Consider the following 27,055-nt stretch of genomic DNA (forward strand, 5'->3'; position numbering starts at 1 on the left):
TACTAACCTTATTTGTGATCAAAATACATTATTAACGTTTAATTAACTTTTATGGGGAGAAACAGGAAAGTGAGACTGAGACGCGTAGCAGTGGGTTTTAATGTAGATGGGCAGTTGGGGACGTGGAGCGGTGGGCGCAGATTGAAGGAAAGTGAAGTTTTAACCGGCTCGGCTCAGTCAAGAGAGCCGCGGAAACAACTCCTGGGAACGGGAACGGGAACATCGCAGAAACAAAGCGACAAAATGAAATGAAAAAGGGTAGAAAATGTGGGGAAAAAACATAAAAAGTAGACCACCCCGTCCGGACCTCGAGGGAGTATAAAGAAACGAAACTCACGCATCCGAAGCTTTCTCGCTCCCTTTTCTCTCCCTCTTCACAAATTCTTATTTTGTTGCCCGAGTTTCTCTCCTGAGAGGGAGAAAGGGAGCCGAACGAGGAGCAACCCCGAAGACTCTCTCCTTCGCTGGACACAGACAAAACCGAAAGACTCTCTTTAGCTCTCTCCATTTCTTCGCCATGATCTCTTTAAATCGAAGCGCCTTCCTGGTAAAAATATTAACTGCGCTACTTTTATTGTTTTATAGAGCTTTCTAGACAATTACTGCAAAACCAGAAAGGGTAATACGAATCGAGGAGATCCCTCTTTTTTGTTTTCCCATTCGTTGATTGGGTTTGTTTATGTGGTCGGTATTTTTGACTTGCCAAACCAGAAGATGGGATTTTATTAATTCTTTTTCCGCTCTGCTCTCTCATAGTAGTAGTCTTCTAGAAACTGGTTATGATTTCATTCTAGCTTCTCTTTCTTCTTCTTCTTTTTTTTTTTTTTTTTTTTTTTGTTATAAAAGGCGTTGTTGGGGTGCTTTGTTTGTCTGTCTGATTGTAGCAGAACACAAACAACAACTCCCTCGGTTTTTCTGGTATTTCGTCTTCTAGCTCCTCTCCTTCTCAGAGAAAAGCTTCCGGAGTCGTGGTTTTGTGCTGTGGTAACGGCAGAGGAGGATTGGACGGCAAAGGGAAAGTTCGTGCTTTCACTTTGAAGGAGACGATGGACGAGGCTGCAATTCTGGAAATGGACTCGAAATCGACTGTGGGAGGAGGAGTTCAAGACGTCTACGGCGAGGATCGTGCTACGCAGGATCAGCCTGTTACCCCATGGGCGGTTACGGTTGCTTGGTCAGTGACAGATTTTTTTTTTGTTTTCGATCTTTAATCTTGTGTCTTTCTTGGTTTAATATGCAAATGTCTACTTCTCTATGTCCTCCTTTTCAATTTATTTTGGGTGTATGTATATCCTTTTTTATTTTACTTTGGTATTTTTTTTCTATTGTGCGTGTATTTATGGTTATGTTGACGTTGTGTCTCTTTTCTGTTTCTCCCGTTTGGAAGTAAGGTTTCCGGGGATGATGGCTATGTCGTGTGTATGTGTTTTTTAACTTTTCGTGTTCGGTTGGCAAGCTGTCTAAATTTACTCTTCGTGTTTTTAAAAAAAAACTACTGCTTTAGTTTTATCGATGCATGAACCGAACTTCTGCTCTTTATTTTGTTTCTACCCGATGCTTTGAGTATTTTATTCCGGTTACTGTGACGACCTTTTCTTTTCCAGGTAGGATTTCACTCCGTCGTCAATGAATATGTGATGCTTTAGAGATTTAGAAACAGAACCAGGGGATCGTTACTCTTTTCCTCCTTTTTAATTGTTCCTTTAAGGATCTGTCGAATCCGGTATTACGTAAACGATTAATACCGCAGTCCACAATTTCCTTTTGACTTCGTGTTTTCGAGTTATTGTCACTCGCAAGATTTCGAATCGTGAAGTAATTTCTAAAGAACAAAATTGTCCAGGCTTTTCCTATTCCTTTTACGTCCTACCCTTTTTTTCCCGTTTTCTCCAACCGACGGAGCTGTTCTTTTCTCTAAATTGTTTGTCGACTATGTGTTTGGTTTTCCTTAAAGGACTTCACTGAATGTGTTTTCCGATGTTTGCTGGCTTTTTTATTTTTTGTCCTTCTGTTGAAGAGCAAGGCCCTGTCTAGGTCCGTCTATCTTCTTCATTATCCCAGACAAATTGCTTTTTAATTCATGCACATTATTGGTCGCGTTTGCCCTAATTGGAATTCTAGATATATCTGTTTCTACATCTTTAAATTCCTTTTGGAAAACTGTTCCCTTTAATTTGGTTTTACCACACACACTCCATTTCCAAGTCTCCATTCAACGTATAATTTGTCTCTGAGCTAATTCATCTTTCATTTTGTGTTATAGCGGGTATTCTTTGTTGAGAGACCCTCACCACAATAAAGGCCTTGCCTTCACGGAGAAGGAGAGAGATGCCCACTATTTGCGAGGCCTTCTTCCTCCAGCATGTGCGTCTCAAGAGCTCCAGGTACGTGATTCTCTTTGTTTTCAATAAGAAAAAAATTATTTATGACCTTTCCTCAATTTTTGACTTGTTCTGGTTCTGTTATTTTTGCAGGAACGAAAGATCATGCATAATCTCCGTCAATACCAAGTTCCTTTGCACAGGTACATGGCGCTCATGGATCTTCAGGTATTGACTTGAGACCCACATTTTTGGCATTGGGCTGCCAACTAAATGCTGTTGGTTATCTTACATTTTTAAAATTTTTTTTCTCTTGCAGGAGAGAAATCAAAGGCTGTTTTACAAACTTCTTATGGATAATGTTGAGGAACTACTACCTATTGTCTACACTCCAACAGTTGGTGAGGCTTGTCAGAAATATGGAAGCATTTTCAGTCGTCCACAGGGTCTTTACATTAGCCTAAAAGAGAAGTAAGCTTTTGATGATTTATGTGATTCTATTCATCTTTTACGCTTTAAAGATGGTTCCTGAATCTTCTACGATTTTGGCAGAGGGAAAGTTCTTGAGGTGTTAAAGAATTGGCCTGAAAAACGAATTCAAGTTATAGTTGTCACTGATGGTGAGCGTATTTTGGGTCTTGGAGATCTTGGATGCCAGGTAGCTTCCCTTTAAAATCCAAGTCATATCCAAGTGTTCTACTTTCTCCTCATTTAAAGTTTAACAGGTGACTTGTTGATGTAACTTCTGCAGGGAATGGGTATTCCAGTTGGCAAACTTGCTCTTTACACTGCATTAGGGGGTGTTCGACCTTCTGCTGTAAGAAATTTGTTATTCAAACTAATCAATACTATATCTCTATGGCTTCTGGTCCTTTATCTACAAGAACTTTGGAATTATAAATTCTGGGTTCTTATTTGCAGTGCTTGCCTGTAACTATTGATGTTGGGACAAACAATGAGAAGTTGTTGAATGATGAATTCTATATTGGCCTTCGACAAAGGCGTGCAAAAGGCCAGGTACATTTAGCAAATTTATGTGTAGCTCTATTTATACATTCTGTTACCTTCTATTAGCATTAAGCCTTTTTTGGGTTTCTATGTACAATTAGGAATATGCTGAGCTTCTTCAAGAGTTCATGACCGCAGTAAAACAGAACTATGGGGAGAAAGTCCTCATTCAGGTTAGTCATGTTCATAGCTCCATTGCCTTTTATTTTGAACTCACGCACTGGTTACACAGTTAAAATATTCTCTTCTCATTTTGCAGTTTGAAGACTTTGCAAACCACAATGCTTTTGACTTGCTTTCAAAGTATCGAAGCTCTCATCTTGTCTTCAACGATGATATACAGGTGATAATTGGTTTACTTAATCTGTTGGCAAATCATATTATATGCGCTACTTTTCTGAAGCAGATACGAGGTTGAAGAAGTTTGAACTGTCATCAGCTTCCTTCTAGTTTGCTTTCTTTTGATTGATGGAATGCTTTTTGTTGCAGGGGACAGCTTCAGTGGTCCTAGCAGGGCTTGTTGCGGCCCTGAAGTTACTTGGTGGGACCTTAGCTGAGCATACTTTCCTATTCCTTGGTGCTGGCGAGGTGAATTTGCCCTTTCTCTATTAGAATACTCTTGTCTTTGCAAGTCGGTCTCCTCTCTGTCTTTGCAAGTTGGTCTCCTGCTTTTCAGTTTATGACAGTATAAACATAATTGTTATGGTTGCAGGCTGGGACTGGTATAGCAGAACTCATAGCTTTGGAAATGTCAAAACAGGTATCAAGTCCCTGTGTCTTTTTACTCTGATGACTATTACCTAAGTGTTTTAGAGAGGTTTTGTTGTTTTTCCGCATCCTTTACATGAAAGATAATGAAATTTATCTGTTTGCTCTTTTTCAGACAAAAGCTCCACTGGAGGAGACTCGTAAAAAGATCTGGCTTGTGGACTCCAAGGTTTTGCTTTATTGAAGTTATTTGTCGTGGACTAAGTTTATTTTATATCTGTTTCAGCAAATTATTAATGATTTTCCTTTCATCAGGGGTTGATTGTTAGTTCTCGTAAGGAATCACTTCAACATTTCAAGCAGCCATGGGCCCACGAACACGAGCCTGTTAACAACCTCTTAGATGCTGTTAAGGTATGGAATCTTGGTTTGAAATTCAATTGTGCTTTTCTTTTCATTGATTGCGATGAAGTCGTTATTTTTGCCATGTTTTTTGAGTCAAGGTGTTCTGATGAGCTCTTCATTGTCTTATGCTTTCCTTTATTTATTTATTTCAGGCCATCAAGCCGACTGTTTTGATTGGGTCTTCTGGAGTGGGTCGAACTTTCACAAAAGAAGTGGTTGAGGCAATGGCTTCCTTCAATGAGGTCTCTCTCTCTCTCTCTCTCTCTCTCTCTCTCTCTGTGTTATGTATGAATGTCGTTTTGTCATGTCTTTACTTTATCAATTAATTAACATTTTATAATGGATCAGAAACCTCTTATATTGGCTCTCTCCAACCCAACTTCACAATCGGAGTGCACGGCTGAAGAAGCTTACACATGGAGTAAGGTAAGTGGAGTCTCTGCTGCTCTGCTGTTTTCCTCATAAAGTAAATCAGAAACGTAGCTTAATCTAATTATAAAACTCAATATAACCTTTTTTCTCTGAACAGGGTCGTACAATTTTTGCTAGTGGAAGTCCATTTGATCCTGTTGAGTACAATGGTAAAACTTTTGTGCCAGGCCAGGTTTGACTTCAAATTTTGCAACTTTAGATCCTTTATTCCAATTGGAGCAATTCTGATGGACTTTTCTTATATATATGTGTTCTCTTTGTAATGCAGGCTAATAATGCATACATCTTCCCTGGATTTGGTCTGGGGTTGGTTATTTCTGGAGCAATCCGTGTGCATGATGACATGCTGTTAACAGCCTGTGAGTTTGGTCTTTTGTCAGCTTGTGTCACTAATTTGGAAAGAAAGAATGAATATCGAACACTAGACCACTACAATGTGTCGTAGATCAATTCTGCTTAGTTGAGCTAGGCATTTGAAGTTGTAGGAGAGCATTAACTAACCGCTGACTGCACTCTTCTTTTTTCATAATGTTTGTCATAATGCATGTCATAAGATTAAGATTATTGATAGCAAACGAAGATTTGCTTTTGATTATAATGCTTATTAGGTTCTTTGCTTGGAAACAGCGGAAGCTTTAGCTGCACAGGTGACGCAAGAGAACTTTGACAAGGGACTGATCTACCCGCCATTCTCCAATATCCGAAAGATCTCAGCCCATATAGCTGCTAAAGTCGCTGCCAAGGCATATGAACTTGGTAAGCTTTGGATGTTCATTTGTTCTATGTGTCTGAAGCCTTCTTACCGGCCAGGCTTCAGAGGCTTTTTTAACTCGTTTTATTGGTCTATCCGTGTCCAGGTTTGGCAACCCATCTCCCTCAACCAGAGGATCTAGTAAAATATGCGGAGAGTTGCATGTACAGCCCTGCCTACCGCAACTACCGATAAATAGGCGCAACAGTCTTCAGTTTTGTAACCTCCAGGGCTCTGATGTTCGGTCCTTTACGTGTGGAAGCTTGTCGTTGTGCTTTTATCAGTGGGTTCTTCATTTATTTATTTTCTTTTAATCCTATTCTCTCTCTCCCTATTGGTTTTTTTTGGGGTTCCTCTTGTCTTAAGTTAATAGTCAAAAGGGAATGAATGTAATGGTTAGTAGGTAATTGTAGCTTTGGCTTATTTGAATAATGGTATCGTCCATTTTAAGTACGTTGTAGATCACTCTTAGCTCATGCATTTGTATTTCTTTCCGCTGTACACCAGCAACGCTTAATGTAGCTTCTACGAGTTGATATTTGGAGCCATCTTAACGAAGGATTGTAAGAAGCGGGAAATTCATGCGCAAGAGATGTTTTACAGCAAATATTCAGAACTTGAAGACATTTGGAAGGTAAGATCGGGCTCACTTAGAAGGCTTAGTTTCTATAATGAACCATCAAAATTGATGGACATTTCTTTGGGAAAGCCTTGCCTCGTCTATGAAACAGAAGTCGTTTTGGGTTAACCCCATTAGGCCCTAAGTCCAAGCAAAACTCTCCCCACTTTTGTTGAAATTGTGATTTTGATTTTGATTATAGGAAACAAATTTCACCCTATCACTGATTAAATGGGTTTGACTACAACAAAACATACTGAATCCTGAATATGTTGGTTTTATCCTAATTCAATTTCATGACTATCAATCTCATATCCAGTTCTCATCCTGATTTTTCTCAGTTCATGTAAAATCCCAATTTTCCACTCCTGATTCATCACCCGCTGCCTTGTCAGCTAGATTCTCTTAGGTTTCTCTCCAATTTCATCTGAGGTCACCTGAAATCCCAATGTTCCTCTCTGGCTCTCCCTATTTCTATCCCATTGTTTTGTCAACGGAAACAAAGCTAACCATCTTAGCAGGATATGCCATCTCACCTTTCTCTCCAATTTTTTTCTCAATTTACTCTAACAGTCTTTAATGCTTTCCAGTTTCTACTCAAATCCTTTGTTCATAGTAGGAGCAGGTTTTAACAAACTGTCATCTCATGTGAGATCGTCTAGTTGTTCCTTAAAACAGTCGAGCCCCCTTCCTATAATATATATAAATAATAATGATCTGGGTTTACCAATATCTCGTATTTTAATGATAAAAAAACTTAATTTATTTGAGTTGATGATTATAATTCAGACATTTCTTTCAAGAGTCTGTATATCTATACGAACTGAATCTGTTTCAATCACCATGGTTCGACTTGATTAAACCACTAGTTGGACCGTTAAGCAGAAGGAGAATTGTTGGTCTCGGTCTGACTGACTGATTGATTTAATGACTTTAGTAGCGTTTTGTTGTCCGATTAGAGAAAAATGTTTTCGACATCAAAAAGTCTAAATTCTTTTGCTAGATATTTATGGCTTTGGTTCCAAAGAATTACTGTCACTAGAGACATCAGCAACAATCAATCTTTGGTAGACATTTTCCACAACCAAATATCACCATCTTGTTTAATGAGTTCCACAACCAAATATGTTTGCTTCTTGCATGATGTATCAGATTCTTTTTTAGTCTTGCTACTCCTACGCCAACATTCAGTGTCTTTCGCATAAAAATAAATTGGCACTTCATATTATACTTCAAATGTTGAACCTTCTAAAATACCATATACATAGTGCTTACAGTTATAAGAATAGAATCTAGCTCACTTAGACGTTATATTTCGTTATAAGATTATATAATCAAGATCCAGTGGCAAACCACTGTCGGCTTCTCTTAGTAAGAAAGAATACCTAAAGAATCTACACTTATTTAAGCTTTTAAAGTAAGATACTCTAAAATAAGAGAAAGTCCGCCTCTTTCAGTCCAGGTTACAAACATGGAAAATAGATGTCTCTTGCTTATATTCAATGTAGCAGAAGGCTTTGTAAAATAGTGATGTGATGTGCCTCTAAATTGTGGAATTGATCTCACTACTTCGTAATCAATTATTTGATAACCTTCGCACTAGACCATACAAATGTTTCTTTAAGAGATTAATTGAGGCTTTGATTAAGAATTTCCCAAAGTCAACTCGAAATCTGTCTTTCGAATCTGGTTTTGCCAGCTCCATGGGCAGCCAAAGAGTAATTGAACTTGAGCAACTTGTTGCTGGTAGCAGGTAGGTCTACAGGTCTCTTGAATTCGCCGACGATCACAGATGCGATGATAGAGTTTCGCCGTTAACCACTGTGACCCCATTACAGTGGTTACATTCATCTCTTCGTAACTAATAAAATCCTTAGAGGTCTTAGCCGTCGGCCGGTTTGCCACCAAGTTTGCCGGAAGGAAAATAATTGAGAGATGGATGGATGGATGTCTCCTCGTTATGAACCACAAGATCGACGGAATGGAATCCAAAAGCAGCGACTAACAGAAGAAAATATTAAATGTTAAAAAGGAGTTGATTTTCTGATTGACGTACAATACAAACAAAAGGAGAAGAAAACGAAAAATAAATAAATTAAATGGCCGGAGAGAACTCGTCTATTGTCGTCGGAGAGTATCCTTCTTTCAGATACGATGTGAAAGCTGATACCGGCAGACCGGGCAAGAGTCCCCGCGTGAGAGCCATGCGGAGATGCAACTGCCGTGGAATACATGGCAGCATGGCAACCGCTTGCCGCCTCTTCCGGGCTCAAAATCCTCCATGCAAACCGAACAAAGCCCGCCAGATGCAGCCGTCGGCAAACTAGAGACAAACGTCTCCGCCGCTGTCGTTGTGCCGGAAACATCTCCGATGGTAAGAACTTCATCGAGATCGAAGCATAAATCCAGTGGACAAGCAGCCGACGTTGACGACATCCCTCTCTCCGAAATAGATTCAACTGGGCGTGTCTGTAATGGTTTTTATAGACTGAAAAGAGAAAAGTTCATGGGAAAGGCGGAAGGCGTTGGCTATCACTTTTATGAGGAGAAGGAACGCCGCGCGAATCTACGGAAGCTTACTCGTGGAAAGTGGAATAATTCGATCTTGGACTTTCTTTAGGGGTTAGAATACTAGGATCGCTTTTGTCCCTCAATGTTGACTGATCTGCTCGACGCGGCGCTTGATTGAATAGAAAAACAAAAAGTACCACAGATTAATGGTGGCCTGATCAGTCTTGCTCATCCAAGCGTCCTAATTTCGAGCTAGCAACTTGCACTCAAAGACTTAATAGCCAAGTGCAGCTAAACTGGACTCAAAAACCATAGTTATGACTTTTGGGTTCCACCACTCCCTTGCACAGGGAAAACCGTGGATAAATTAACCGGAAAAATCCGGGATAAATTCTGATACCATGTTGACTAAAATACTCGAACTTTTTAGAAAAACAACCCCACCGATCTTATACAAAGACTGACCCAGTTAATACAAATAAATATTCCAACATACTTCATCAACCCACTAAGTTGATGATGTCCGGGGTTCTTTGGATGAGGGCCTGAACTTTACAAAAGTCATATAACGCGATAGATATGGGAGATTTAGTGGTTTCTTTGGCGGCTACAAGAGGTGCTCCAAACGTCAAACTTAGAGCAAAACTTTACTGATCCGGATAACGCTTGCTAGTGGAATTGACTATTGTTTTTGTGTGTTTGAGCAAATTCGAATGACTACTTGATTATTTTGTTTCCATCAGACTAGTAATATTATCTGTATCAACAAAAAACTAATATTTCGAAAATAAAGAGGTAAGAAATATGGCAAAAGTCATATGAAATTTTCCACTAATGGATAGTCATAGTCACATAATAGAGATAATGTCTTGAGACCAATCCCTGCTATATTGACTGTACATGTATAACCATTTTGTATGAGACTTTGAAAGTAAGATAAGGAGGACCTCTCATCAATTTCCATTTAGAGAATCTCATCCGCCACTTGAGAACTCCTGATCCCCCAAAATGCTTTAGGACGAAGAATCTTATCGGTTGCAGTGAAAAACCAGCCCATGTTTGTCGTCGCTCCACAGGTAGCACAATAAGCAATTGTCCAAGCATACCTAAAACTAATTGATATTATGCTCCTTCCGTCAAAGAAAAAGGAGTACATAGCAAAACTGAACATGAAAAACCAAAAAAAAACAAAAAAAAAAAAAAGTCCAAAAGAGATTCCTGGCATCTACTTTCAACTAGAATCTTTGAGTTTACCCCCTCGCAGAGAGAAAAGACATTTTTTTGAAAAAAAAAAAAGATGTTTACAACCAAAAGCTAATAGAAGATGAAGCATCCAAAAAATTTAGAAGGTTACACATACCCAGGAAACCAGCTATGTTCTCTCTGTGGAGATCCCATCAGTGCTAGTCCCGTAGCTTTATTCAGAGTCATGACCTCGTGCACATAACCATGTGGGTTTGCATATGCATTGAGTGGACCATCTCTTGACATCATTACAGTATCGCTTCTCTTTGCAATCACAGTCTACATAAAATAAAGATTTTTAGACCAAGAAAGCTTCTAGTCTACCTGAGCACTATGTCTCTCTAATTCTTAAGTAATAACCAAAAAAAATTTCTGTCAAGTTTATCAACAAATGGAACTTTGAGAGAAAAGCCATGTGTGTGTGTGTGCACATGCTTGCCCGTGTATCTAGAGATATAAGTATTACCAAACAGTTTTTACAGCGAACTGTATCAAAGTGCTCGAGTAACTTGATTTCCCTTTGTAATCTATAGGAGATCCCATCGATCTCTAATAGCTCCTGTCTTGTAGATTCTGAGACAGGAATTTTACTGCCAATATGAAAGGATAAAATATCTGGTTTACTAGTAAGAGAATCTAAGTTGGAAATGCCAAGTATCTCCTTCCACATATCTGCAAGAAAACCATTCAGAATGATTGACAAGCTGAAGAAATAGCAATGGGGCAAAACTTTTTGGGATAGTTGAGTGACTCCATGTCAATGCAAATTTCACATAATTAAGAAAGAGAATCAAGAATTATTACCTGCTGCTCTACGAGCAAGAGAATAAGCATCATACATCCGATAAACCCAATGCGACCAAAAAGCCCTCGGTGCTCGATGTAACCACTTAGGCTCGTCCGCAGCCCAAGCCTTGACAGGTTGTCTATCCGGTAGTAATGCAGGAGGGACGGACCTAGGTTTACTGCTTTCACGCATTCTATTGCCCAAACTAATGAACCTAGATTTACTGTTTTCACGCATTCTATTGTCCAAACTATGCGGCTTATGTTCTTCATCACTACTGATGAACTCACCACTACTTCCATTATCTTCAGATACATCAGCATAAGAATAGTGACTTTCCATATCATAAATTGAATCATCACTTGCAGCTGAATCAGAGATGTGATCCAAGTCATTTAGGTCTTCTTCCTTAAGCCACATAGCAGAAGATGTATCACTGGATCCTCCACATAAGCCAACTTGGCTTCTCCTAGAGCTACTTATTGAAGCCAACGCTCCAAATGCATCTTTCGGTGTTCTCATGGGCTTATCCTCCTGGATAATCTGAACTTCAGCCATTGGCTGGTAGACAGCAAAGCAAAGTCATTAAAGGAAAAACACAAAAGTTCAAAGTCAGTGACTTTAACAAAAGGGCTTTCATCGGCAGTACCACATTGAGAATTTTGTTTACACAAATGTCAACAAACTCAAAATAATTTTCATACTACAGTATTCGTGCATCAGTCCACCATCATCTTATGTCACTGAATGACTACGACACTGAATGACAACTAACTTTTTCTCAAAAAGAAAGTGTGCCTTCTCTTCATGGTCAAACAGAAAAGTAGGCATCTGCAGATGCCTTGACACAAGGCAGCCTTCTGAGGTGGGAAGACAAAGATTTGGATGAAGACATTGATAAATTTGAACCTTATGTAACTCATTGCTGACTTGTGTGTTTCCAAAAAGAATGCAACAATCCACAGATTATATTTGGCTCAAATATGAAGAGACTTCTTGTCCTCCTTATAGAGATTGGATATGTAAAGGAAACTCAAAAACTTTGGGGCATGAAAACTGAAGCAATAAGCTCTCAGATGGTTTTTTTTCTTCTTCTTTTTGTTATTTTTTCCAATGAACAAAGCTCAAGACCTTTCCAAACTCACTAGCTTGATTGCCTCATTCTTCCTCAAGAGAGGCGGTGCTCACAGTTTTGCCTCTAGCTTTTCCCCAACTAATTGAGTAGGTGACTTTTCCTTGTCCACTTCATCATTTACTTATGAGAAAAATGCAGTTCACCCACCATGCTGGCAAGTAGACTGCCAGCCGAAGTCTGAACCGAGTAGATTCAGAACCATTCTTAGTTCATCAGTATTTCTGAAACTTAAATTTCTCTCCATGGTAGTAAAGAGGACATTTCTCCATAAAATAAAATAAAACATACCGTTCCTTCATTATCCACCCACATGCGACGCAAACGAAACCTTTGTTGGCCACGTGTAACCACATTTAATGAACCATTGTGCAGTTGCTTGTACTGCTGAATCTAAAGAGCATAATAAAAAAGTACAATATATCAAAACAAGATGTTAATCATGAAAACACCTCCGACAGTAATTCATAGTGTAAAATCCTCAGGATATTAGGAATATCTCAACAAAAAATATATTGGCCGTCACCACACCACCAAATTAGAGAATTTATAAAAAAGATAGCAGATTGAAGAATTTTATTGTTGTATTACAATAGTTATTATTAGGTTAAAAGGAGTATGGACTGAGGTCCTAACATAGCTGGACCCAAGTCTCATTCAACCATTAATTTTAATCTAATGGCAAACATTTCATTCTCTCTACACTAGCAATTCCCTCCCTCCCACTTCATTCACAGTTTCCTGCTCAAAACTTGACTTTCTGAAACCAGTAACTGGGGCTCAAGATCTTCTTTATCTCATAGGTATGATCTTCTCTAGTTTTTTCTTCCTCTTCTTTTACCTTTTTATTTTTCTATGCCCCCGGCCCTTCATTTGTATTTCTGTTTTTTACTTGTCATACTTTTCCTCCAGCAAATTTCCCCCTTTCTACCCAAGCTTCATTCTTTAACTAACATCTTCAAATTTAAGTTTTTCTTGCTCTCATGCCTACTGAGTTGTTCTTCTTTTTCTTTTCCTTCTTCATCTTCTCCTCCTCCTCCTTCTCCTTCTGCTTCTTCTTCTTATTCTTTAAAGAAAAGACTTGTGTTGTCAACGACTGAAGAGCAGATAAACGAATAAAATCTGAAAATGGAGCAGGATATGGATACTAATGCACACAAAAAAAAAACAGTTGACCTTACGAACCTCTAGCTGAAGTTAAAAAGATAATAAACCTAAGTAGATATTTTGTTTAGTTAAAATGGTTTTAGAGAGGATTTCCTGTTCTTGAGTACAGAGACAGCAGCAAGTATAGTCCTTCAATCTTTTGCTGCAATTTTCACTTATTTTCTGGCAACCTTGTGTAGATCCCATTCTTTTGTCATCCTTAGAATCAGGGAAAGGAGAAAATAGACGGATGGCAGTTTGGTAAATGCAACTAGACGTCTAGCCCGGTTTCTGTCTACCTATTAAGTCAGTACCTCTTTTGAAGCAGCCGATTACAAATGCAGGTCCAGCCAATTGTGACTCCAGCCTCAGTGATCTTTTGTTATTATTATCATTATATGAATATTCGCTAGACACATATGGCAAACATAGCACAGATATCAATGAAACTGAAATCTAAGACCTTTAAGAAAACCCCCATATGGCCATCAAACCAAAGGTCCCAACCACTATGAAATAAATTCAAACAATTAAGTATATTGAAGAAACTCAAAAAAAACTAAAGGTGCTTAAATGAAGAGACAGACATAGGTAAGCAGTACAATAGTGAAATTTAATGGCATAGCAATAAATACGCGTCCCAGCATACACTGTTGTAGCTTAATTTGGTTTCTTAAAGCATTCAAGGGCTTCAAGTATCCTATTCATTTGGAATGTCTTTGAATTCCAGGAATTTTTCAGATGAGATGTTCAAATACTTCAAAAACACAAGCATATTCAAATTCAAAAAAGGCTACTTGAATGAAATTTACAGAGAAAAGACCTAAAATGCACACGAATTTTAAACCTCAGCAGTTGTTCCAACTTCTGAACAATAACGCCTGGTATTGCCGGAACGGTGGTAAATGCGTATCTGCAACAAGCTCTCAAACATATAAAATATTAATTAAGAAATATGAGAGAGACATTAAAAAAAGGCAAGATTGACTTACTACACCAATAATGTAAGGAGCATCAGCCTGTCTCATTGCTTTTTCCACTGAAGCTTTATATCTAGATTGAATAACCCTTATAGGCAGAATGGCTTCAGGGAACAAAATAACACCTGGAAATTTATTAAATAGAAAAATAAAAATTACCCACCACGTGGAGAGGAAACTATCCATAATGAATTACACATAAATATTGACATAACCTACACTTCTTTAACCTTCTTGTTCTTCATGAAATTTTTTGTCAACAAATGAATTCAAATAAAGCCAACTTCACAATAGTCCTTTTCTTCCTAATTATAACAAAGCATTCAATTAGCATCAGGAGTGGGTAACAAAGCATTCAATTGGTATCAGGAGTGGGTGTCTTGCCAAGACGTCATACGTATCAAGCGAGACGTCTCAAATTTTTGGGGGATGAGACATCTTGCCCATGGTTCTCCAACCTGGAGAAGAGAAGCAATTCAAGCATATGAAAACTCATGTCAGGTTGCCCGAGTCAGGTTGGGACTCACATGTCCAAGAAGAGGACTCAAGGTGAATGGGCGAATCTCACCCACCCCCTCCCCAATCCAAGTAAATCAAGTTGAATTGCAGGTCAACTTGACGAATTATAAAACTAGGATTTTGTCCCTTGTATAAAAGTACCATTATATAGCAATATACTCGAAACCTCCCAAGGCATCTTAGATTTTGACATGGGCAAGAATCTCAGAAACGAACACAACCACCCCAAATTAGCATTAATAAGAATGACAATAGGATGATAGTTGTTCTAAACAATAATTGGCATATAAAATACACAGGGATGATACTAGTTTTTAAGCTATAATTGACATATAAAATACACCCCCGCATCCTAAATTTTGTAAATTTAGAGAACAGGAAAAAAAATTGACATGGAAAATAACCAGCACTGATGACATTTACTGGTGACATTTTTTTACATGCATTTACTGGTGTTGAGGGCATTTTTTGACTCTTCTACAACCACTGGGAATAGGAGTTCTGTTCAAGAACAAAGTACTAAGAGAAGATGCATCAGCAATTTATAGACCGAGGGAGTTCCCTATAACAAGATGTTGAGTGGAGTTTGCTTATTCGGACACGAGCTAACATTCGAAAATGATCTTAAAAATACAGAAAGTTATCTCTCAATAGGAGATCCAGCCCTCCAAGCATGGACGATAATCTTCAGCCCAGATATCCTAACCATCAAATCCCCCTTAACAATGAGGGATGAGAAAGAAGCTTACATGATCTTTGAATGTGAAGGAGGCCTTCAGTATTAGCCACAACGTAGTCTGAAGTCCCAAGAAGCCTTGACCCTTTTCATATTTTATCCATAAAGACTCACTTACTTTTCGAACAACTTAACTATTTTCAGCATATATGGGTTGACTATCTTCCAAAAATCTCCGCAATGTTAATACATCCAATAGTACTTTGCCCATATGGCAATTCGTAAAAGTCTTCTGGGAAACTTCAAATTGTTTTTCAGAGATGGAGTAAGCAAACAAAACAGTGAATATCCAGCATCTTACCCAAGGTCCAGTCAACAATATGGATGTTAATATACTCGAACTACCTGAAAGACCTGAGCTGGTTCTACTGAGGCTCGGCTTTCTTGTAGGAACCGTGAATAACCTCGTTCATCCAGACTCCAACTCTGCTATCTAATTAGTAAGACTTCAGTAAGACATAATGACCTTACTTTCATATGATCTGAAGTTATTTAAATTGAAATTAACATTAAACATGGGTCCTCAATCTGTCAGATTCTTATGAAAAACTAACCTGACATGTCTAGAAAAACATCTTTGAATTTCTATTCAAGCATCCTTTTAGAAATGCACAAGAAATAACACATTTAAGCCTCAGTGTTGTTGATGACTTCATATAATAAATTACTGGAAAAAGACAATGATGTAAACTTTCTTCTTTTTCAAAGTAACCAACATGTTATACAAAGAGAATATCATAAAAAGGAAGGGAGGTAACATCAAGATGTGCACTACCAAGCTAAGATCCTTTAAAAAATAATCACCTTCGAGGTAGAACATCGGAAGACTCAAGATTGCACCACCATCCAGGAAACTTACTCTACCCCGAGTGTGCTCAACATCTGTTACACAGAAGTTACCATAAAGCAGATCTCATGGATGAAGTTCTTCAGGAGCAAACATCAGGACATGTTGATAGGCCTACCACCCAGATATGAATGCAAAGAAGGCAGAGACGTATCAAAGGTGAAGTCAGCATCAGAAGAGTCTCCTCCATCTCCATACTCACTTCAATGCAAAAAAATAAAAAACACTCAAAACTGATGAGAAATTATACAAGTCACTGTGATTACAGCACAGATGCTTGAATAATTTAAATATGCTTCACTACAGAAAAAACTGTAGGTGTAAAAGTTACTATGTTTCGAGCATTTTAAAGTAAGAAATGTCTACATAGACAACTTGTTTTTCCAACTCCCAGCATAGAAAAGTCGTACAAGTTTTTTCATTAACCTTTTATATTGATTCCCCATAGACTTCTTATAATGAATGACAAATAATTTTACCAAAAAAAGGATCCACTACATTTACAGGTCCTGGTGGCATCATCTGCAAATTTTGTTTTCTGCCATTTCAGAAGGTGTTCTCTCATGGCATAAAAAATCACCAAGTTAAATTATGACATTACCCTTCACGTGATTATTGGGGTGTAATATTAAGGAGAAAGATGCCATATGAACCTCTTGCCACCACTGACGGAACAGGTAGCGGGAGAAGAGGACACTTTTCAAAGCAAACCAGTCCCTAATAGTTGATAATTCAAAGTTAGAAACATCGAATTGTGGGAGAAGTGATACTTTTTTTTAAACACTGGCATACAGCTGCCAACTGAAGAGTTCGACTGAAATCAGGATACATTCTAGTCCAACGGAACTTTAAACACCCAGAGGAAGCAATTTTCCACTCTCCTTTTAAGGAGAGCGGACAACCAAAACTGATTAGCATTCCTTTCTCTCCAACAACCTCTTCTCCAATAGCTTGTCAGAAATTTGGCAAAAGCCTATCAGATTAAGGTGGTCACTTTGTAAGAAAAAAAAAAAAAAAAACAGAACACGGAGAAAAATCCCAATTCCGAAATAAAGGAAACACTGAAATGAAAACAAAGATAAAGACATCACTTTCCTTACGAAAAATCAATGGAAAAACCGGAAGCAATACAAAATCAATACATGTAGCAATGCTGTAGAGGAGAATCAATTAAAAGATATCAGAAACCAAATCCAAGGAAAGAAGTAACAAACTCAACCTGAAATCAGAAGGATCTTCGGACTCTTCATCAGCTTCCTCGACTTGTAGTTCCTCCATATCCAGCTCTCTTATTTGATCCATTTGCCGTTGTTCATTCTCACGTATCCGGTCGTTGTCCATCTCTAGGTGTAGGGCGGGTAAGAGAGGAGGAGAACGGAACCGGAAGCTCGCTCGCAGTTACTACTACTATTACAGATACAGAGAAGCTCTTAACGTTTAAAAAAAGAGTGGGTTTTGGAGAAGAGTGGAGAGACGGAGGTTTCTCATGTGGGTTCGACGCTTGTGCGAAACTACAACGAACAGAGCAAATGCGCCAACAAATAGCTGGCAGAGCGCTTTGTCCACGTTGGTTATACAGTAGACAGCGGTCAGCGAAAGCCAAAAGTTAGTAGCTTATTGATGGACCCAGCAAAGCTTCACTTAAAGGAAGGGAAGCTTCACTTAAAGGAAGGGTCCACGGCAATATTTTTCTCAATGAAAGCAATTAATAAGGGAAAGCTCACAGCACACTTCCAAGCAATATAGGAGGTGGCAATAAATATAATTAGATACTGACGTCACTAAAGTTTTAAAAGTAAACTTGAAGAACCCTTTGCAATCGGCCCTCTGCAGCATTGAGTGATCTTTGATGGTAAAGCTTGAAAGAAATGAAGATGACCATTTGACCATTTCTTTGTGAACTACTAGCCCTAGTATCACACTGTTTATGGGTCAAACAACCGAAACATTCTGTGCCCTCATTCGTTGCATCAGGCGCACACCTTTGGTTATCTCTTTTCTGATTTGAGTCGGATCATCGAGGGAGGGAAACTTAGCCCCCTCTCTATTGATAATGGCCAGAGGAGGAGGAGCTGTCGCCGCTGCCCCTCGTCGCCCAAATTATGACATTAGAATTTGTAATTTCAAAAATTCCTCCTCGAATAAACAATTCTAATTATGGGATACGACTTTGTCGGATTAGCGCTGAGTAATTCGGCGGACATTCGTATCTCGCACCTTGTCCTAAACGCCTCCAACCCCCTTCAATAAAACCCGTATCACGTCGCGTCCAAAGTTCCGATACGACAAAAACTTCCTCCATTTCTTGTGGATAAAAGTAAACGGATGCGAATTCGGCGTATCCCTTTCCCGACGATATCCCTTTATTAGTCACTGTGTACGCAAATAAGAAATTACATGAAAATTTCGACCAAATTAACACGAACACGCGTACTATCTTCGCAATTTGACAGGGGAAAACCACGATCCCATGTGGCCCCCACTCCACTCCAGTGCACCGTATCGTGCTAAAAAATATTAGCCACGGCACTGGCAAGCTTCGCGTTAAGACGTCATTCTTGGCAGGAAATATGAAACTCCAGTTCTTTAGTATCTTTTCTTGTAAAATAATCATCCCCTGCCCCGAATTATGCTTATCTTTCCAGTAAAGTCTGGGCAGTTCTGGGCCTCGCCTCGCCTCGCCTCCTCCTTAAGATAATATAGTTATTTGCACGAGAAAAAGGTCTCCCTCATCCTTTACGGATATAAAGCAAATCCTAAGCTACGCTTTATCCACTTCGGTTCTCCCACACATGAGAGATCTTAACTTAAGCCAAATTTGCTTTACCACGCGTCCATTGCGATAAGGCTCGTTGCTTTTTTCGTCCGAATGGATGCTCCATGCCTCCAGCTTTCCCATAAGTAAACATGCATGAGGTCAGAGCGAGCGGCTTTGATCCGATCTGAAGATGCCATATTATTATTTAAATACTCTAGTGGATGGCTCGTCTGGCGCAGGGATCTAAGCCAATCACGTGAACGCCCTACGCGGGCCTCACCAAACAGATGTGTATCTTCAGGCGAGATGGACGACTGTTTTTTGGCGGACTGTTGGGTACAGTAACCATGATGGGGGGGGTGCGGGGGAGTTAGTGTGGATTTAGTTTAATTTTTTTTTCAAAATCAGGTGGTTAGAAGGAATTAATAATTTAAGATTCGATTTGACGGGCCGAGGGAATGGAGCAGATCTCTGAACGAGGAAGAGTAGATAGAATATGATCATGTATGGGGATTTATTGGAGGGGATGGATATATGAGACAACTAATTGATGGAGCATTAAAACGTAAAAGTATATTTAGCGGAGAACATTTTATGTGAGCACAAAACAGTAAACACGCCAAGGACGTAGCCGCATGGCTTACGGCACTCGCAATCATGTATACCGTACCCAGAGAAGAAATATCTTCCAAATGTCCGATGGCATTTTCGTAGTTGTTTGTCGTCTGTCCGACCTTATAAATTCGCGCTTTCTCTACCTCGACAACAAAGAAAGCCCGACACGGCGTCGCCTCCTCTTCTAAAACTTCCTGCCCTTCTTGGTCGAAGAGAAAAACGCAGAAAACTTTCACAAAGGATCATCATCCTTCACCGTCTGGCTGGAGTGGCCCAAGGGGAGTTGGGGTTGAACCATGACTCGGAGGTGCTCCCATTGCAGCAACAACGGGCACAACTCTCGAACGTGCCCGTCGAGAGGCGGCCTCAAGCTGTTTGGTGTGAGGCTGACGGATGGGTCGATCAAGAAGAGTGCGAGCATGGGCAATCTTTCTTCTGCGCACTACAACTCCTCCTCCTCCTCTCCTAACCCTGGCTCTCCCTCCTCTGATCCTTTGCAGGATCCGGCACCCGTGGCCGAGGGATATGTTTCGGATGATCCTGCCCATGCCTCCTACTCCTCCAATTGTCGTTCCGAGAGGAAAAAAGGTTCTTTCTTCATTTTCTTATTTCATGAATGTTGATTTTTGCTGTATTTATTTTTTTAGTTTTTTTTTTTTTTTTGTTATTCAAAAATTCAAGTTGATTTTTGTCTATCCTTGATCGTTTCTATGTTCATTCCAACTGTTTTGATTTTATCCTTTCGATATTTCTAATATTATAGCTTTTCCAGCTCTCCTATTACTACTATTTGTTTTCATTTTCTTTTCCCAAAGTTGAAGTGTTTGGGGAAAAAACAATGTCTCCTTTGGAATTGGGAAGGATTCCTAGTGTTTATTGCTTATCTACTGATTGGTAAAGATGGTTTTCATTTGAATTCGTTTTTTTTTTCTACCATCTATTTCCAAATATTATCCTTTAGGTCTGACGTGGTTTGATTTTGTTTCGTTTCCTCTTGTCTCCTTCTTCCTTTTTGTATTCATGTACCAGTTTCTGTTTTGGGCTTTTTTAAGACATCTCTCTACCTTCCTGTTTTGGCTATTATCGTCATTATGTATATTGTCTGTATAAGTTCGGAATCTACCTTGTATTACATTTTAGGAATCAGCTAAAGTAGACTTCGTTTCATTTCCTACTAAGTTTTCATGTAATTTCTCTGTTATGGTGTCGTGAGTGAAGTCTTTGGCTTTCCTCTTTAGAGCTCCTTTTTTCTTATTCTCCCGATCCTGTCTCTAGGTTCTTCAGTATGAGGCTTCTGCCTTTTTTGGCCTTCAATTACCCCTGCTGGAGTATTAAAAATGTTTTGGCAAAATGCGTCTCACGAAATTCTAGCATAAAATAAAACTTAATGGAACATGTGATGAACGCACTTTGAAGGAGGCATCCACCATTTTTTACCTGGCGGCATCTGTTTTTTCAAGGTCTTTTTCTCTTTTTTAGTTAATAAAATAAAAGTTGTATGACTAACACAAGCACAGGGCTTTCCTCCAACTTCGGGTGATTTTTCCGTTAGTTCAAATCTTCAGGGGTTGTTGTTGAAACAATTTCCCTACATGAAATTTTTCTATTAAGTTCTTGGCTCTTTTCGAGTTTTCCAAATTGATTGTTTGGGTTCAACCGAACAATATTTTTGTTGCACAATAGGTGTTTGAAAAGAGGGCTAACATGTTTATCAGCTGGCCTCTTAGAACTCTGTATTTGTCTTGTATATTTTTCTATTGTCAGTTTGCTGGAAAGTGGTTAAGATCCATCGTGCAGGCCATAAAGCCTTATCTTTATGCTCTTTCTTTCTTACGAATCTTTTTTACTTTTTTCCGGCTTAGTTTGACACGTCCTGTTGAGAATCTCCCTCCGGTCTTCTCTGCTGTCAATTTGTTTGTCTTTTATGATTTCTCTTTCTATCGTTACTACCTTTTTATCTGATATTGGTCTTTTATGATTTCTCTTTCTATCGTTACTACCTTTTTATCTGATATTGGTCTTTTATTGTGCATTTCTAGGTTCACTATTCTCCTTTTCTTTTCATGGATGCAAAATACAGTCAAAAGGGTTACACATCAAATCTTGTTATTCTACCTAAAGAAGCCCTTTTTTTCTCCCCTGCATTTGTCTTTTGATAAAGTTAATGCATAAAAATGAACTTTAGATATAAACCGTATTCATGGAAAATAGAAAGTGAGAGGAATGAAATGGATAATGAGAAGATCTATTCTTGCTAGAGGCTGGGATCAACCATATGTATGCTCTCGGCTGTCTGTATTATGTCTGAATATGACTGAAGCTCACATCTTCTTTGCTAGTATTATGCCCAATACAGCCTGAGATGCTATGTTTTTTATTTTTTATTTTTATTTTGCTTAACATGTTTAATTTTTCTTTCTTCCTGTTGCAATAGAATTTTTACTAGAAAACCTCTTTGAATGGCTGGCTTCATATCTTTATAGGTAATATGGTATGTATGTAAAAGACAGAACCAGTCCACTGCTTTTAAATACTATCTTAATTTTCATTTGCATCACATTTTATTTCAAAAAAAAAGAAAACTCTTACCCGGATAGCGGGTTGTAGATGTAAGAACTCAATATGTTTTTGGTCTAGCTTTAAGTTTTAATTTTAAGAGATGTGAGATTGAAATTGCAATTAAATGAGGGTTGAGGTGTTTTAGGTAGGCCTTTCCTTTTATGTCATATTATAATTTTTCCCTCGCCTACATATTATAGTTGTTCCTTTCCGAAGTGAGAACTATTGAAGAAGACAAGGAGTAACAGAAACTAACATGAGGAGGCGATTAAAATTCAGCACGATGATATCTTCTGATTGACCACTACTAATTTGCAAAAGAGTGGTCAAGCAACATCTGTGCATCCTAAAGAACTACTCCTGGTAGAATGTATTAGTTGCTTTATTGGATGATTAGAAAGCTGTATTAGTAAGGAACTAACTCTTCAATATGAGATTTTTCTTGAAGGAACATGGTACAGAAGTTTTTAGCTGTTTGTCTTTTACACTCGAATGGCATTTTGCATGGTTTCATCAATTAGTTGGTTAGTAATTTTGCCCCATTCTTTCTGCTGGTTTTAGGCATTCCTTGGACTGAAGAAGAGCATAGGTTATTCTTAGTGGGACTGCAAAAGCTGGGAAAAGGTGACTGGCGGGGGATAGCACGGAATTTTGTTGTGTCAAGGACTCCTACCCAAGTTGCCAGCCATGCTCAAAAATATTTCATCCGGCAGAGCAACTCAACAAGAAGAAAGAGAAGATCAAGCTTATTTGATATGGCCCCAGATGTAGTATGTTTCTTAGTCATTTTTTTTTATTTTTTTTATTTCTTGTGTTCTATTTTTTTCATTTTCTTATTCTGGTGGGTGTTTTTTTTTAACATACATGTTCGTGTTTCAGCTGTCAAACATATTATCCTGTCGTGGGCTTATTCCTTTCTCCTATTTGTTTTGCTGCACAGCCTTCTGATCGAATAACAGGAATGGAAGAGCAGTTTCTGCTACCTTCTGAAACTGAAAACAGAAGTCAATTGCCTCCTGTACATCTCTCTCTCAGTCGGGAGTCTGAAAGGTTGGAGTCCATTTCCAGTAATGCACCAACTGATCCAGAAGATACTGTTCCTTCCAACAGTTTTATGCCTCCAATGCTACCACCGTTTTACTCTGCGTATATACCCATTCCATTCCCTGTGTGGCCACCAAATTTTACTCCTTCATGTGAGGAGAGAAGGGAGACACATCAAGTTCACAAGCCTACTCCTATACTCTCCAAGGATCCTGCCAATGTGGATGAGCTTGTGGGCATGTCTAATAAGCTTAGTCTTGGAGAGACTTTTTACAACCGTATAGAACCATCAGAACTCACAATAAAACTCCTCGGTGCTCCCTCCCGACAATCGGCATTTCATGCAAACCCGGCACCCCGTGGTTCAGGCTTGAGCCAGGGCAGCAGCAGCCCCATTCATGCAGTTTGACTTCCAGTAGAAAAGAGAGAAGGGGGTTCATATCTTCTAATAGTTCCTTTTTCATAGAAATGATATTATGTATATGGACATACCTGTCTCCGCAGCAAGAGTTAGAACGCATGGTGCAGAACGAGTCTGTTTTCCCTAACAACCGAACAAAATTGTGACATCGGCTTCTTTTCTTGTCATTTGGATACCTTTTGGCATGGGAAAGGCAATTATTTTGCCACCAACAGCCCTGCGCTTGCAGCTTGTGCGATTCAATGTGACTAGCATTCTTGGGATGTAATGGTCGTTGTGAGACCAGTTTCCTACACTTCCATCCTTATTCATACCGTTTGAAAATGAGGGATTGGCCTGTTAAAATGCTGATATTGGTAGCAACAATTTAGTTGCTTCAGTCGGATTCTAGGATTAGTATAAATCTGAAACAAAATCTAAGAAGAAGATGAGAGAGCTCCTTAGTATTTGTAGGGAACAATACTCTTATCCAATGTAGGGGCTCGCCTTATATGATTTTTAGGTTTTGTATCAGCTTTATTTTCAACAGGTTGGCCTTCGATTGTCGACTTTCTTTCAGATAATATAAAATATATTCAAACCTACAACTAATGGATTGAACCTAAAAAAATTGGCGGTGTCAGATTTGGATCTGATTCGAGTGTAATGGTCAATAAATTATAATTTTTTATTTCTTGCTTTGTAGGTGATCAAAATCATAGTAACGAAAAAGATAAAATAACAATAAAAAGAGAATAACATTATAGTAAAGATGATCAATAGCAGTAGTTATACATATTCTGGGAAGACCATCCTTCATAGGTATCAAATCAGGCGTCTTGGATTTGGATAAGAAAATTTTCTGGGCTAGAACTAGACTAATGGCCAGACTTAGTGAATAGCATGCACGAGTGATTGATAACACAAAGATTGGATTTCCCAGAAACCGAATCTCTCTACTTTAAACAGGTTTGGCTCAAACACTTAAATCCATTTTTACGAACGTTTTATCTTAAGAGCTTAAAATAAAAAAGAACCTCCTACAATTATATCTGGAATCATCAAAACTTTGTAGAATTCGAAAGCGGCGCAGCGTTGAAGAATCGAGGCTCCGTCCCTGTCAGATGTGCTGCTGGTACCTAACAAGCCGGGGTGAGGTGTCCAACGACGGACAATCTCTTCCCCTGGAACTCTCTTTCGGTAGCAGCAGACGACGATAAGTACGAATACGGCATCGGACGTCGCCAATGGAAGTCAATTTCAGGAGTTGTGCAGGGACCGAAACGTTGAAACGCAGACCCGATAGGGAAAATGGTTGTTGGCCCTCGGGACATGGGATTCCCTGTTAAATTGGGGTTTTCCTTGACGACTGGAACTGGGGGGTCATAGTTATGAAAAGCAACGCAATCACGGGCATGTGTTAGAAACAGAGGGCTCGGTGTTTCTATCCTAATTAATGTGCAGGAACAATGCATGAACCTTTTCTTCCTTTGCGGCCTGTAATGTTGTCTTTTTTATCGGCAGTGATGCCGCAAAAGGAACAATGCATGAACCTTTTCCCCTAATTTTCGATTTTTTATTTTTTAAATGTTTCTATTTTTCGGAGATGGGAAATGGGATGGGGGCCGGATAATAGGAGCCGGGACAGGGATCAGGTTTGAGGACGTCACCCGTACCCACTCTTAGCCCGAACCCGAGCACCCGCCATGACTCTACTGCCCTCGCCACATCACAACTTGTAACGTCTCTCTTGTCTCTCTGTATTTTAAAGTCGTAACATACCATAAGAAAGAGTGAAAGCAGGGAAACATCTTCTAATAATCGAATTATTTGGAATGAAGATACAAGATAATAATTAATAACTGTTAGAAGTCCACAGTTTAAGCTTATGAGAGAACGTGTCGACGATGAGTGGTGACAGCGACGATCAGAGGAGCCTTCCACTCTAAGAATGGCTTAAAAGCGGAATTGTAATCAAGCGGAGCCTCCTTTGATAGATGGACGATCAGAGGCAGTTTTGTAATTTATTGAATTCGAAATATCATCGTAACTTTCCACTCTATCAGAATCTCTTGCAGGGAGATACGTGTCATCGGATGAAAGCGACGTCCAAACACATTCTAAAGCATCTATTTATCGTTTTTATCACTTCTCGTTAGGGGTGGCGTGAATCGATCGGAACCTATTTTGATCTCGAGTATCCTAACTCTAACCCAATAATTTTAATTGAGTTTGAACGTTTATTTTTATAAAATATATATCAAATAAATTATTCTATATACTATATAAAATTATTCATAAAACTATATAATTATACATAAATTTTATTTATTAATTAAATACAAAAAAATAATAATAAAACTTATTATTGTTTGATAAAAAATATTCTTCTATTATAAATTATTTAATGTAGTTAAAAATATTAAAATTAACAAGATGAGAAAAACATAAAAAATATGTAACGGATAACATTATCTCCAAAATCTTCTTTTCAGGTTGTAATCATAAAACAAATTTTTAATAAATAAAACTAAATAATATACTAAATAATATTATAATAAATAATTATTCAAAAAAAGTTTACCTTTTAATTTTTCCTTGACATCGTGAAGAGCCCAAACCTATATGTTAATTATTAAATATAATTTAAAGGATAGTTTGGTTATTTTATAGAGTCTATATATTCCAAGTTTCATAGTGTTTGGACATGTAATTAGGAAGATGTAAGAAGATGCATATAAGAGGCATAGTAAGAACTCATATAACTTTTATATACCTACAATAGGGTGAACCTTCCAAAATCATTAAAAAAACACGATGAAAATATAGTGTCTATACAATAACTAATGTTTCAATTTAAAAGTATAACAACAAGGGCATTTTACCAGTTACGGTGACCTAGGAGGCAAAAACATACGATGACCTAAAAACATAAAAATCAACAGTAGGGTGAGAGATTGAGAGCCATTATCCCTGAGAAAATGAGTAGGAAAGAGCTCTTAAAACAGCATCAGCATGAGGCATTTGTCTGATCGAAGATAAATAATAGAATATAGAAGATAAAAAAAAAAAAACCTAGAAGATTAAGAATAAAACAACTTACCTTTGTTTTGTCACTTCTGTCGACGAGAAAAAAGCTTGGAGGAATAAATCGAAGAGGAGGAAGATCAGAGAGGAAGAAAGTGAAGACTGAGAATGAGAGTAAGAAATCGGAGATTGAGACTGAGAGTAAAAAATCAAAAAGGGAGAATGAGGAATAAGAAAACGAAATCCCCCCATTTTTGCTGAATCATCAAACGCCGTTTCTCTATTCTCCCTGATTCCTGAGAGAATGAAAGACAAAGAGACTTGAACTCAAAGAGTCTGGCTTCTTGCTCCCGTTCCTGTCTCTCGATTCCTGAGTCCCGGGCCCTTGTCAAGTTAACAAACTAGTTTGCGAGTTTTTGAACCATATCATGGTTCAGTTGAATTCGACTCATTAACTGAAACAAATTTTATTTAGATCTACAATCAAACCGAACCAAACTCTAGC

The 27,055-nt window shown here is 38.5% G+C and overlaps 3 protein-coding genes across 7 annotated transcripts; 2 read left to right on the forward strand and 1 right to left on the reverse strand.

The window, feature by feature from the left end:
* Window positions 1-349: 349 nt before the first annotated feature.
* On the forward strand, window positions 350-6,165 carry LOC137940229 (NADP-dependent malic enzyme-like). 4 transcript variants are annotated; one of them, XM_068785173.1, is made up of 20 exons: window positions 350-547; window positions 885-1,174; window positions 2,264-2,384; window positions 2,475-2,549; window positions 2,641-2,792; window positions 2,874-2,979; window positions 3,073-3,138; window positions 3,243-3,338; window positions 3,431-3,502; window positions 3,589-3,672; window positions 3,819-3,917; window positions 4,042-4,089; window positions 4,213-4,266; window positions 4,353-4,451; window positions 4,595-4,684; window positions 4,791-4,868; window positions 4,972-5,046; window positions 5,143-5,233; window positions 5,502-5,630; window positions 5,732-6,165. In XM_068785173.1, exons 1-20 carry the CDS (start codon window positions 518-520, stop codon window positions 5,818-5,820), a joined length of 1,944 nt encoding a protein of 647 aa, XP_068641274.1. In that variant the 5' UTR covers window positions 350-517; the 3' UTR covers window positions 5,821-6,165. The 4 variants fall into 4 exon arrangements, with proteins under 4 accessions (XP_068641274.1, XP_068641275.1, XP_068641277.1 ...); XM_068785174.1 differs by having other exon boundaries at window positions 888-1,174; XM_068785176.1 differs by having other exon boundaries at window positions 351-547; window positions 935-1,174; window positions 5,732-6,078.
* Window positions 6,166-9,629: 3,464 nt separating this feature from the next.
* LOC137941839 (uncharacterized) lies at window positions 9,630-17,625 on the reverse strand. Of its 2 annotated transcripts, none has more exons than XM_068787436.1 (10): window positions 17,367-17,625; window positions 16,266-16,348; window positions 16,105-16,182; window positions 14,058-14,170; window positions 13,913-13,978; window positions 12,211-12,312; window positions 10,805-11,348; window positions 10,467-10,672; window positions 10,116-10,279; window positions 9,630-9,861 (listed from the first exon to the last, which is right to left on the reverse strand). In XM_068787436.1, exons 1-10 carry the CDS (start codon window positions 17,486-17,488, stop codon window positions 9,720-9,722), a joined length of 1,620 nt encoding a protein of 539 aa, XP_068643537.1. In that variant the 5' UTR covers window positions 17,489-17,625; the 3' UTR covers window positions 9,630-9,719. The 2 variants fall into 2 exon arrangements, with proteins under 2 accessions (XP_068643537.1, XP_068643536.1); XM_068787435.1 differs by having other exon boundaries at window positions 13,913-13,990.
* A 2,066-nt stretch (window positions 17,626-19,691) lies between these two features.
* Window positions 19,692-23,847, forward strand: LOC137941346 (transcription factor MYBS3-like). The gene is made up of 3 exons (XM_068786710.1): window positions 19,692-20,108; window positions 22,641-22,849; window positions 23,020-23,847. The coding sequence occupies exons 1-3, from the start codon at window positions 19,817-19,819 to the stop codon at window positions 23,530-23,532; spliced, it is 1,014 nt and encodes a 337-aa protein (XP_068642811.1). The 5' UTR covers window positions 19,692-19,816; the 3' UTR covers window positions 23,533-23,847.
* Window positions 23,848-27,055: the final 3,208 nt, after the last annotated feature.

Source organism: Aristolochia californica, unplaced genomic scaffold (genome assembly GCF_029961685.1).
Source record: "Aristolochia californica isolate CCGP_79_NKW_82.1479 unplaced genomic scaffold, dmAriCali1.0.hap1 SCAF_9, whole genome shotgun sequence".
Taxonomy (NCBI): Eukaryota; Viridiplantae; Streptophyta; class Magnoliopsida; order Piperales; family Aristolochiaceae; genus Aristolochia; species Aristolochia californica.

Excerpts from the sequence above, each read along its gene's own strand:
- LOC137940229 (XM_068785173.1), top strand. The coding sequence starts at position 518 with ATGATCTCTTTAAATCGAAGCGCCTTCCTG. Across the intron at positions 3,139-3,242 it reads GGGGTGTTCGACCTTCTGCT|TGCTTGCCTGTAACTATTGA; the intron begins GTAAGAAATTTG and ends TCTTATTTGCAG. Across the intron at positions 4,685-4,790 it reads CAATGGCTTCCTTCAATGAG|AAACCTCTTATATTGGCTCT; the intron begins GTCTCTCTCTCT and ends ATAATGGATCAG.
- LOC137941839 (XM_068787435.1), bottom strand. The coding sequence starts at position 17,488 with ATGGACAACGACCGGATACGTGAGAATGAACAACGGCAAATGGATCAA. Across the intron at positions 16,183-16,265 it reads TTTGCATTCATATCTGGGTG|ATGTTGAGCACACTCGGGGT; the intron begins GTAGGCCTATCA and ends TCTGTGTAACAG. Across the intron at positions 11,349-12,210 it reads GGGTGGATAATGAAGGAACG|CCAATGGCTGAAGTTCAGAT; the intron begins GTATGTTTTATT and ends GCTGTCTACCAG.
- LOC137941346 (XM_068786710.1), top strand. The coding sequence starts at position 19,817 with ATGACTCGGAGGTGCTCCCATTGCAGCAACAACGGGCACAACTCTCGA. Across the intron at positions 20,109-22,640 it reads TCGTTCCGAGAGGAAAAAAG|GCATTCCTTGGACTGAAGAA; the intron begins GTTCTTTCTTCA and ends TGCTGGTTTTAG. Across the intron at positions 22,850-23,019 it reads TTGATATGGCCCCAGATGTA|CCTTCTGATCGAATAACAGG; the intron begins GTATGTTTCTTA and ends TTTGCTGCACAG.